At 41.2% G+C, this 12,822-nt stretch overlaps 1 protein-coding gene across 1 annotated transcript in view; it reads left to right on the top strand.

The window, feature by feature from the left end:
- The window catches only part of LOC132780101 (cytochrome P450 2F3-like), a 32,157-nt gene extending 22,894 nt beyond the window's left edge, over positions 1–9,263 (top strand). The window contains exons 6-10 of the mRNA XM_067461342.1: positions 2,177–2,353; positions 2,883–3,024; positions 4,380–4,567; positions 6,158–6,299; positions 7,620–9,263. Coding sequence (XP_067317443.1) covers positions 2,177–2,353; positions 2,883–3,024; positions 4,380–4,567; positions 6,158–6,299; positions 7,620–7,801 — 831 coding nt within the window. The 3' untranslated portion in view covers positions 7,802–9,263. The remainder of the gene's footprint in view (positions 1–2,176; positions 2,354–2,882; positions 3,025–4,379; positions 4,568–6,157; positions 6,300–7,619) is intronic.
- The last annotated feature ends 3,559 nt before the right edge of the window (positions 9,264–12,822 follow it).

The following is a 12,822-nucleotide window of genomic DNA, read 5'->3' as shown; positions in this document are numbered from 1 at the left end:
GCGCCTAATTTTACCACAAAAACTGGGAAAACTTATTGACTCAAGTATAAGCCAAGGGTGGGAAATGCAGCTGCTACTGGTAAATTTCAAAATAAAAATAGATACCAACAAAATTGCATTAATCTCCCTATGGGGACTCAGGCAGGCTTCCAACATGGTAACAGGCAAACATTCAATGTCTATATAAACAATACAGAGCTAGATATAGATCTATAATTATATATACTAATTTCACTTATGTATTTCCCCCTGAAACATTTGCAAATCCTCTCTATATGTGCATTTCCTTCCTGCAATATTTGCAAGCCCTATATATCTATATTCATATATATCTATCTAGACATCTCTCTCTATATATATATAGATAATTATATCTATATAGGATTTGCAGAGACTTGCAAACATGTGAGGGGAAAATTCATATAAAAATAATGTATGCATATAGATACAGATGTACAGATACGTGGAAATCTCCAGATAGCTATATGTATATAGGATTTGCAAAGACCTGCAAATATATGAGGGGAAAACTTCCAAGGGAAGAAAAATGCACATATAAAGTTAATACACACAAAAAGCCAGGAAATTGGGTGGGTTTGAAAGAGAACCATACAAACAAGAAGGATATGAAATATATCTCCTTTTCCTCTTCCCTCCCTTTTGACTGGAAAAGAAAACACACTCATCATATATTGTAAGCAATTGCCTCCAGACTCCACTGCCTGGCCTTGACTTTGAACCCATTATAAGCCAAGGGAGACTTTTTCAGCTCAAAAAAAGGGCTGAAAAAACCAGCTTATCTTCGAGTATATATGGTAATGCCATTCTGCTGGGCTGGCGAAGATAAGGTGAACTAGGTGGATTATTGTTATATGGATGGCATTTGCAATGAGAACATTTGGGGTACCTTCCTGGTTGACCATCTTTAGGGATGCATGGAAGACCTTTTGTTCAAACAAAAAGTATAATTGTACTCTTCATCCCAGGCTGGCATGTCAATAGACAAGAATGTGAGCTTAAATTTGCAGTGAGACTATTTCAGTCTTGTTACAAGAGGCATAAGGGTAGTAGCTGTTCCATTCTGAAATCTTTTAGAAGTGGGAGAATGCCTCAGCAATATTCTTTTGTTTAGACTTTAACTACTTGAGTCCTTTGCTTCTGACCTTATAATGAACCTCTCCCAATGTGGGAGGTGTTCACACATGCTTAAAGACATGGTAGCCTCTGGGACAGTGGTTCCCAGCTTTCCTAATGCTGCAACCCTTTAATAAAGTTCCTCATGTTGTGGTGACACCCAACCATAACATTATTTTCATTGCTACTTCATAACTGTAATTTTGCTACTGTTATGAATTGTAATGTAAATATCTGATGTACAGGATGTATTTTCATTCACTAGACCAACTTTGGCACAAATACCCAATATGCCCAAATTTGAATACTGGTGGGGTTGGGATTGATTTTGTCATTTGGGAGTTGTAGTTGCTGGGATTTATTGTTCACCTAAATCAAAGAGCATTCTGGACTCTACCAACGATGGAATTGAACCAACTTGGCACACAGAACTCCCACGACCAACAGAGAATACTGGAAGGGTTTGGTAGGCATTGACCTTGAGTTCGGGAGTTGTAGTCCACCTACACCCAGAGAGCACTGTGGATTCAAATAATGATGGATCTGGAGCAAACTTGGCAGGAACACTCAATATGCCCAAATGTAAATACTTTATAGTTTATATAGGTTGGGGAAAATATACCTTGACATTTGGAAGTTATAGTTTCTGGGATTTATAGTTGACCTACAATCAAAGAGCATTCTGGACCCCACAAATGATAGAATTGGGTTAAACTTCCCACACAGAACCCCCATGACCAACAGAAAAAACTGTGTTCTCTGATGGTCTTTGGCGACCCCTTGGACACCCCCCTCATGACCCTCCAAGGGATCCCAACCCCCAGGTTGGGAACTGATGACCTAGAACACTCTTCTATTTATTGCAGTCCTGGTTTGGAGAACTGGTGCATAAATACTCTGCTAGACATATCGACTGCATCCATAAAGTACCCTGTGAAAATTGCTTTCTGTCATCATGGTCACCCTGCTTTGGTGTAATTACACTGATCCACCTGAAATTAGACAAAGCCTGTGATTTTGCACCTTGTCTCCTTCACTGTAGATGCTGTTCACCTTCCCAAAGATCATGAAACACATCCCTGGCCCTCATCAGCAGATCTACAAGAACTACCTGAAGCTGGCAGCGTTTGTGGGGGAACGTCTGGAAATGAACAGGCAGACCCTAGACCCCAATTCACCACGGGACTTCATTGACTGTTTCCTCATCAAAATCCAGCAGGTATATTCAGAGCCTCAGCATGCCAGCTGTCCTTTTGGTATATTTTCCTCTCTTCCTCTTTCTTGAAGGAACCTTGGGAACTATAGCTCTGTGAATAGGAGCCAGGTGGTCAAGCATCTCAAATCGTATCTCTGTAGCAGTAGAATACAATTCCCAGAATCCTTTAGAGCAGGGGTTCTCAAACTTTTTCAGCCCTGGAGCCCTTTTTGATGCAAAGGTTTATCATGGAGCCCCGAGAAATGTTTATATTATATTATATTATATTATATATTATTTATTTATTTATTTAATATTTACTATACTTGTATACCATCCTTCTCAGTCCTCAGGCAACTCAGGGTGGTTTACCTATATTGCATGCATATAATATTATATATTATATGTGTGTACCAGGTTACATTTCTTCCAACCTCTGTATTCCTACCTGGACAATGATGTTATCAGTGATATATTCCAAAGGAGTATCTATTGATATATGAGGTACAAAAAAAGCTGGAAATGATTTTCTGTTGTTGTCTCCTTCCTGCAGGAAAAGAACAACCCCAACACCTATTTCAATGAAGACACCATGTCAAAGACCACTGTGAACCTTTTCTTTGCTGGGACAGAGACTGTCAGCTCGACCTTGAAATATGGGCTCCGCATTCTCCTGAGGCACCCTGAAGTGGAAGGTGAGCTGGGAAGATGGGCTGAGAGGTGAACAGCTAGGGGTGTTTTGGCTGCATAATCCATGTAATTTCAAGTTTTGGAGTGGATGGACTTTAAACTCTTCAGTTCTATGATTCTTTGCTGGGAGCAGAAGAAATACATGCTGAAAGGTTGGAGGTACATCTTCTCTTCAAACTACAGTGATGGACACATGGATAAGTAGAAGTAGAAGCCATGTATTAAGAATGGGGAACTCCAGTTCAGGGCCACATGATGGGAAAAGAAAACTGAGGAAATTTTACCACTCAGAATAGACTCCTCAAGTTGGACTACATCAAAGTAGATTGTTCTAGATTAGTGGTTTTCAATCTGTAGGTTCCCAGATGTTTTGGCCTACAACTCTCGGAAATCCCAGCCAATTTACCAGCTGTTAGGATTTCTGGGAGTTGAAGGCCAAAACATCTGAGGACCCACAGGTTGAGAACCACTGTTCTAGATCATAGTTCGGAAAGGTTCCTTGGTTTGGCAAGAAGCAACAAACTAAAATTAAGTTGGAAATCTGCAAGAGTGAAAGAACAACATTCCATTTACTTTTTTGTAAATTTACCTGATTTGGCATTTCAGTGTTAATGTTTCTACATAACTAGCTTATGCTGTTGTTGTGAGCCTTCAAGACATTTCCAACTTATGGTGACCCTAAGGTGAACTTATACCAGGGTTCTTTGGGCAGGATTTGTTCAGAAGACGTTTGCCATTGTCTGCGGGTGATTTGTCCAAGGTCTCCCAGTGGTTTGGTTGAGCAGAAATTCAAATCTTGTTCTCCAATCTGTAATCTGTTCAAACCATTATAGAGATGAATTTGGGGCTGGGTGGTCAAAAATAGAGTTTTCACACATTTATCCAGCTATTTCCTTCTTGCCACATTCAGCAAAGAAGTAACATAATGGAAGGGATTTTTCACTCTTATTGTGATATAGCTTTCACTGTGGCAAGGTAATATAGAATTACAATTAACTAAATACATTTTTTAAGTCTGATTTTCAATGAAAATACAATTAATTTTTTCAACATCAGTGTAGTAGCCTCCTAATTTTAATGCAAACTTCTTTATCACTACCAATTTTCCCATCTCTGTCTAAATTACAACTCTAAAAATAATAGAGTCTGCTCTTGCTACCTAATGGATTTTGGCCTCTGTGTAAGCTCCACTTAAAATGAAAGGGTTGAAGTGACAACCTCCTTGGCTTTTGCAGTGCTTTCTCTCCTTCACCCAAAGCAAGTCCCTGCCTTTAATGTATGCTTTCCTATCCATACTCACCCAGTTCCCTGGCTGTAGAATACAATCTCAGGACTTTTTCCACTATTCTCTTCTTCACAGAGAAACTCCATGAAGAAATTGACCGAGTCATTGGGCCTAACCGCAGTCCATGCATGGAAGATCGGATCCGGATGCCATACACCGATGCCGTCATCCATGAAATCCAGCGCTACGCTGACATTGTTCCCATGGGAGTGCCCCATACGGTCACGCGGGAGATTGACTTCCGTGGATACACCCTCCCCAAGGTTTGGAAAATTGGGAGAACCGCCTTGTACAGGGAATCATATTCATATAGTACTTTCATCACCCTTCATCAATCTAGATCAGTGGTTCTCAAACCATTTTTTGACCAGGGACCATTTTGTCCAGAGATCACTTTACCAGGGACCACTTTGATCCGGGACCACTCTCCAACATTAGTACCAAAATGGTTACAAATCAGTTTTTGGTCAACTTTAGATTCGGTTTGGTTATTTGGAGAGCCGATTCAGAAAATTGCATTGGATAGACCACATCAGCTCTAGTTACTGATACAGAACGTATGCCATCCAGTAGTCACCATCTGCTTGCCCGCAGAAAACCATATTTAATAATCTAGAGCTGATGTGGTAGTAGTAATCTTTTGTGGGTAGTCAGCTTTCCCTGTTGCCTCAGCATTATAAGAGGGTTTTGCGACACTAGTCGCTCTAGTTGCCACGTGGTTTTGAGGCAACAATGTAGTAATGGTGAGGCTTTGGACCATATTTTCGTTCTTGCAGACCACTGCAGGTTGGGAACCATAAGGCTGATGTGACCTTCAATGAAAATGAATTTGACACCCCTGTTCTATATAATCTGAGGGTGCATCTAAATTTTTGCTTTTTGACCCCAGTTTGTCTGCCATGGTTCAATGCTGTGGAATGTATCGCAATTACACTTTGGTGAAACACCATCTCAGTTTGACAGAGAAGGCTAAAAACTACAACTCCATTGATTCCAACTCTCTAAATAGATTGCCGGCACACATACACAGGCTTTAACATTGAAAATATCTTTTGGCACTTTCAGATTTTTTTTTTTAGGTTTTTGGCACACCAAAATGTATTTGCCATAGAAAACTATCCACCAAACAAATTAAAATCATTCACTCCTAATCTACATGGAAAATACTCTACTTAAGCTATCTCCTTTATTTTTACACAAGCTTATTTACCCAGGATTATTTGGATTTGTGTTTTGCAATAGTATTTAATACTAAAAATAATTGCTAGTTTTATGATTGTTCAAAACACAAGGCAATATTTTCTCTGTCCCTCGGGAAGTAAGCACACCTGACTCATTCAGGTCTCTATGGCAACTCTCTACTGGCTTCTTGGAGTAATAGCTGTTTATTACCCTCCAGTGACCTTTTGGGGTAACAACTGGCTAATTCCCGCTGCCTTCCAGTGACTTCCTGGAGTAACAGCTGGCTCTTTCCTGTGATACTCCAGTGACCCTTAGAATAATAGCTGTTTCTTTCCTGTGACCCTCCAGTGACCCCCTTGGGGTAACAGCTGGCTCCTTCTTGTAACACTTCAGTGACTTCCAGGGGTAACAGCTGGCTTTTCCCCACAGCCCTCCTGTGACCCCTTGGGGTAACAGCTGGCTCTTTCCCAGGGCCCTCCCTTGACCCCTTGTTGTAACAACTAGCTCTTTCCCACAGCCCTCTTGGGGTAACAGCTAGCCCTTTCTAGCAGCCCTTAATTGACAGGCATGTGATGTATGTGAACCCTCTCTGCTTGTCTAACAGTGACTCCATTGTTGTAACCCATATTTTCTTCCTTCTTCTTTTTGTGTTTCTCTTCCTCCAAACCCAGGATCTCAACATCATCCCATTGCTCTGCACATCTCAGTTTGACCCAACACAGTTCAAGAACCCAAACCACTTTGACCCAACCCATTTCCTGGATGAGAATGGGCGGTTCAAGAGGAATGATGCATTTATGGCTTTCTCTGCAGGTGAAAAAACATTTTCATAGCCAATATGGTACAGCAATTAGAACACCAGACTGGAGTTTGGGGGAGCCAAGTTCCAATGTTTACTGAGTTGTGACACTGAGCCATTCACTCCCACTTAGCCTACCGCATAGGGTTGTTGCTGGGATGAAAATGTGGAGAAGAGCAGAGTTGGAAGAGAGTCCAGGGGCCATCTAGTCTAATCTTCTTTTATAATGACTTACACAACTAAAGCAGTCTTTAAAGATGATTTTCCAACCTCTGTGTAAAAAGTGCCAAAGAAGGAGAGCCTTTCATAATTATCACACAAGTTGTGGCTGCAGACTCCCATGTCAGTGGGGCAATGAATCCACTCCAAGATTTAGTTTGAGCTTAAAGGAGCTTTCCAATGTGTTGAGCCCTATCTCTAGCATCATAGTCTGGAGTGGATTCTTGATCTCATTGATGTGCAAACTGCCAGCTGCTCTTGCTCCCTACACTTTTGTTGTAACACATGCTGGTGTTTCCACTGTTTCTGTATAGATACATCAGCATTGCATGTTATAGACCAAGATTCTTTATCAAAGATACTGAAAATAGCATTTCTGTCTCTGAGTTACATGGCAGATGTTAAAAAACTGTCCCTTAGTGCATTGCAACATTTTGTAACTAAATGTACATTGTTCATTGATGCACATGCACAATGCATATCAATGTGCAATGGCCATCCTTGTGCAACCCATTTGCAATGCATCTAAATAAATGGCATGCAACCATATTTGTAATATGCATCAACTTGCAGTGGCACCATGTACGGAACTCCACTCCCATACCTGAAACATTAATACCTCTATGCAAAAAATTGATCTGCATATGCAAGGCAATCGATGCCTCCAGACATCACCAGCAGTGTATTATAAGTCATCTGGTGAGAAAGATTCACACATGAGGCATTTTGATAGTGAAACCTAATCTTTTGCAATGGTGCAATAACTCATATGTGGGACTCATGTGATACTCTCCATATTGTATTGTTGAAGGCTTTCATGGCTGGAATCACTGGATTGTTGTAGGTATTTTGGGCTATGTGGCCATTTTCTAGAAGCATTCTCTCCTGACGTTTCACCTGCATCTATGGCAAGCATCCTCAGAGGTTGTGAGGTCATTGCTTTTTTTGACCTCACAACCTCTGAGGATACTTGCCATAGATGAAGGTGAAACGTCAGAAGAGAATGCTTCTAGAACATGGCCATATAGCCTGAAAAACCTACAACAACTCTCCATATTTTTCTTATATTTTCTGACGTTTCTTCCCCTCCCTCTTCCTCCCATCCTTCCTTACAGGGAAGCGAGTGTGCCTGGGTGAAAACCTTGCCCTCATGGAACTGTTCATCTTCCTCACCACCATCTTGCAGAACTTCAAGCTGAAACCCCTGATGGACCCCAAGGACATTGACATCACTCCAGAGTCCACTGGGCTGGGGAGTATCCCTCGACCTTACAAATTTTGCCTCCTGCCCCGATGAACCTCACCCCAACTTGTGGAGAAGGATAGCTAGCTCATTCCCATTTCATCTGCCCTCCAGATGCTGAGGAAAAGCTCTACTTCCTCCTCCGTCTCTGAGTTGGTTTCCTTCTTGAGCTAGGAAGCTGCTCCCCTTGCATCATTGCTTTTTTGGTTGCTTTCCATTCTCTTATCTGATGTTGAAAAAGGTCCTCCTCACCTCTTTCCCAACAACACTCCTCCACCACCTTTCGCCATTTGTTGATTCCAGAGGTCCTGCTGATAAAAGATAACCTTAATCTTTCTCAGATCCACACCCACCTTCTCTTCTTACTTTGGATCAATTCCCTCCTTTGATGTTGTCATGGGGAGTTGCATGTTCCTCTGTTTTTCCATAGTTGAGGAGCATGATGGGGAAATTGGATTTGTCTTCATGACGTGCTGATGGACTTCCCCTTGGTCTCTGTAGGACCATAGAGGCCTCCTTTGCTCTATCCAAGTAGGAGTGTTTGAGTCCTTACATATATGGTTGGTTCCTCTCTTCGTCTCCCTTCAGGCTCCATGCTTGACTTCTCCAACCTGTTTGTGAAAAGTTTTTAAGTGATCAGTGGAAGATTCAGATTGATTTACTATGAGGGCTGAATGAAAAGTAATGCCTCCACCTTCGTAACTCCACAACAGATGGCAATACTGGTATGCGGCAGGTACTGGTTTGTTCAGTAGACTCTCCTCTACAGTTCCATTTTGGCAGGAAGCCTTAGCATTGAATGGTTGTGTTGTTAAAGTGTGATGTATGGAACCCTGTGCAGACGGTCAGTCAATGCAACTTAAGCAATGTGCAGTCATTGAATTCTTGACAGCAGAAGGTGTCACCCAAAGGGGATACATCAGAGAATGCAAGCTGTTTATGGTGATTGTGTTGATGTGAGTACTGTGTGTCATTGGACGAGAAAGTTTAAAGATGTTGAGGTGGGAACATCTGACTTGCGTGACAAACAAAGAGTTGGACATCCTGTGACAGCAACCACCGAGTTTCACAAGCAAAAGGTTGACAAATTGATTCAAGACAATTTTCATATCACTCAGAGAGAAATTTCAAGCATAGTCAGCATTTCACAGGAACGTATGGGTCACATTATTGCTTTGCTTGGCTATTTCGAAGATCTGTGCACAATCGGTTGCGAAAATAGATTGTCGACTTCTTCCATGACAGCTTCAGGAAACTTGTTCATTGTTGGCAGAAATGTATCCAATTGTCAGGTGATTATGTGGAAAAGTGAATAGTGGTAGTTAAAGAGCACATTCTAAGGATTATTTCCATGTTTGATTTATTAAAATATTCCCATCCAAACCCAAGTAACAAAGGTGGAGGCATTACTTTTCATTCAACCCTTGTATATTTAGGCAAGGCTTTCCTAACCTGATAGTTTCATTTCATTTGCACATATCTTGCTTTGAATAAAAAAATGCTCAAACAGCATAAATTAGTCTCTTTTTATAGCGTAGGGACAGATACTAATTGCTTCCATCTCATGTTTACCAAATTTTCTGCTAAAGAAGCAATGACCAGGAACACATTGACTCCATTAACGGAGGTTTACCAGTATGTGAGAATTAGCCATTCTCTCTGGTTCGATTCATCCCTTTGCTGAAAACTGGCTCATTGCTGAAGAAGTCAAATGTCAGAGTGGAGAATGGCACGGGATTGTATGTTTGCCTTTCGTAACCAAGCAGCATTTGCATCATCGAGGATGTCCTAAGCAGCCAATGCAGTCATGCTTGTGAGCTCCTTTGAGGGGGGAGCATGATTTATTCATTGCTCAAGAAACCAAGGCTCCAGCCCTGCACCAAGGAGGCAGCCCCAAAAACAAATACCATCCATCCCCTTCAATGGGGGAGTTCACTATCAGCAAATGCTTGCTCTATCTTCCTCACATACACTGAATAATATTTCCACAGAGCAGGAAGGAGTGAGGAAAAGGAGATGGTGCTAAGGCAACTGAAGGTGATCCCAACTTGCAAATGTAGTAAACATTCACTTGTCTTCTAGTAATTGGTTTACCTTACGGTTGCTATAGCTCAATGGTTCTCAACCTTCCTAATTTTGCGACCCCTTAATAAAGTTCCTCATGTTGTGGTGACCCCCAATCATAAAATTATTTTTGTTGCTACTTCATAACTGTCATGTTGCTTCTGTTATGAATCATAATGCAAATATATGATATGAAAGATGGACCAAATTTGGCACAAATATCCAATATGCCCAAATTTGAATACTGGCTGGTGTTGGAAGGGATTGATTTTGTCATTTGAGAGTTGTGGTTGCTGGGATTTATAGTTCATCTTCAATCAAAGAGCATTCTGAATGGCACCAACAATGGAACTGAACCAAACTTGGTACAGAGAACCCTCATGGCCAACACAAAATATGAAAAGGGTTTGGTGGGCATTGACCTTGAGCTTAGGAGTTGTAGCTCACCTGCACCCAGAGAGCACTGTGAACTCAAACAACGAAGGATCTGGACCAAACTTGGCACCAATGCCCAAATGTGAACACTGGTGGAGTTTGGGGAAAATAGGCCTTAACTTTAATCCCAGCATTCTGAACTCCACCAATGATAGAATTGGGCCAAAATTGGCACACTGAAAATGCTGGAAAGGTTTGGTGGGCATTGACCTTAAGTTTTGGAGTTGTAGTTCACCTACACCCAGAGAGCACTGTGAACCCAAGCAATGATGGATCTGGACCAAAGTTGGCACAAATATTCCATATGCCCAAATCTGAACACCATTGGAGTTTGGAGGGAAACAGACCTTGATATTTTGGAGTTGTAGTTGCTGGGATTTATAGTTCACCAACAATCAAAGAGCATTCTGAACCCCACCAATGATAGAATTGGGCCAAACTTGGCACACAGAACTCCTATGACCAACAGAAAATACTGGAAGGATTTTGGTGGGCATTGATCTTGAGCTTTGGAGTTGTCGTTCACTTACATCCAGAGAGCACTGTGGACTCAAACAATGATGGATCTGGACAAAACTTGGTACAAATACTCAAATGTAAATACTGATGGAGTTTAGAGAAAACAGACCTTAACATTTGGGAACTGCTGGGATTTATAGTTCACCTACAATCAAAGAGCATTCTTAACCCCACCAACAATAGAATTGGGACAAACTTTGCACACTGAACCCTCATGACCTACAGAAAACACTAGAAGGGTTTGGTGGGCATTGACCTTGAGTTTTGGAGTTGTAGTTCACCTACATCCAGATAATACTTTGTCTCAAACAATGATGGATCTGGACCAGACTTGGCACGAATACTCAATATGCCCAAATGTAAATACTGATGGAGTTTGGAGAAAATAGACCTTAATATTTGGGAGTTGTAGTGGCTGGGATTTATAGTTCACATACAATCAAAGAGCATTCTGAACCCCACCAATGATAGAATTAGGCCAAACTTCCCACAGAATTCCCATGACCAACAGAAAATACTGTGTTTTCTGATAGTCTTTGGCAATCCCTCTGACACCCTCCTCACGTCTCCCCCAGGGCTCCCAACCCCCAGATTGAGAAATACTGATCTGCCTGGTGTTTCTTCTTTGGTTTGCCTTCTTCCAAAACCTAAAAGCCCCCAGTGCATTGTGACCATTCCCCATAAGGGGGGGGGGTGCTCAATGTTTATTGAACATCACTGGGCTACACAGTAGGGCTGGCTCCATCAGAGCCCATCTGGTTGTTGGTCTGCACATTTACCACAAAACTGATCCAGGCTCCAGCAACTGCAATAACGATTTTTTTCATTTCCCAGGACATAAACAAAGGTTGCTACATACTTGGCAGCATTTCAAAAGGCTCCTAACAGAAGTCTTGGAAGAATTCAGAAAGAAGGGAACAGAATTCTTGGCTAATGACATTGTTTGGATAAGAAGCCTCCCTGCCATCTGGTCAAATCTATACAAAGCTGCTGGTTGCCTAGGACTATTGCATAACCATGCATTCCTCAGCCAACATTGCAAAACTATATGCTCCTCAGCCAAGGATTAATTAAAGTTCAGTATTTAATGATTAATAACCAAGACCTGCCAGGATTTATGCCTCTTTGCATTAGTTGGGTGTAAAGGAACTGGCTTAGGGAGATGATACAAACAAGTGAAGCTTTCACTGGGTGATCACCAAGCCAGAAATAAATTAATTTGATGAGATGCCAAAACATCACCATATTTCATTTGCAACCTTTCTCTATTCTCTACCACTGTCCAAAAAGAAAAAAAACATGATCAGACCAAAGGCCCATTTGAGAAATAGGAAATGTTAACTCTTTAAATGTTGTTGGATTATGGTTTCCATCAGGTTTCATCACTGGGCATGCTGGCTAGAAATGATGGGAGTTGTAGGCTAACAACTCCTGGAAAGTGACACCTCTGGCCTAGCCAGTCCAATATTGCATCCAACCAATGACCAAAGAGTTGTCCAATGTCCAATTTATTATTTATTTATTTATTTATTTATTTCCCCCATTTGTACCCTACCCTTCTCAGGGCGACCTTACAACAGCAAAAACAATTAAAACATAATTTATTAAAACAACAATTAAGATCACACAAATTCAAATCGTAGTCCATTTGACAATCACGTTAATTCGTTATCAGTATTGCACTGCTTGCTTGCTTTCTTTCTTTCTTTATTTATTTGCATTATTTCTATCCCGCTCATATCAGCCCGGAGGCGACTCAGAGCGGTGTACACAATCGGCACAATTCGATGCCATAAAAATACATACATTAATAAACAAAAAGAACCCTTATAGTTCAATTAGACATAAGACAGTGCATAATAACAATATTAAAACTAAAAACTATATCCTCTATTCAATTACTTGTTGAATGCTTGGTCCCAGAACCACATTTTAATTTTTTTTCCTGAAGATCAGAAGAGAGTGGGCTGACCTGATTTCATTGGGTTGAGTTCCACAGATGAAGGGGCCACCACTGAGAAGGCCCTGTCTCTCATTCTCACCAGTCGCTCTTGCAA

Source organism: Anolis sagrei, chromosome Y (assembly GCF_037176765.1).
Source record: "Anolis sagrei isolate rAnoSag1 chromosome Y, rAnoSag1.mat, whole genome shotgun sequence".
Lineage (NCBI taxonomy): Eukaryota > Metazoa > Chordata > Lepidosauria > Squamata > Dactyloidae > Anolis > Anolis sagrei.
Note: the sequence above shows the minus strand (reverse complement) of the source record. Positions and strands in the feature narration are given on the sequence as shown.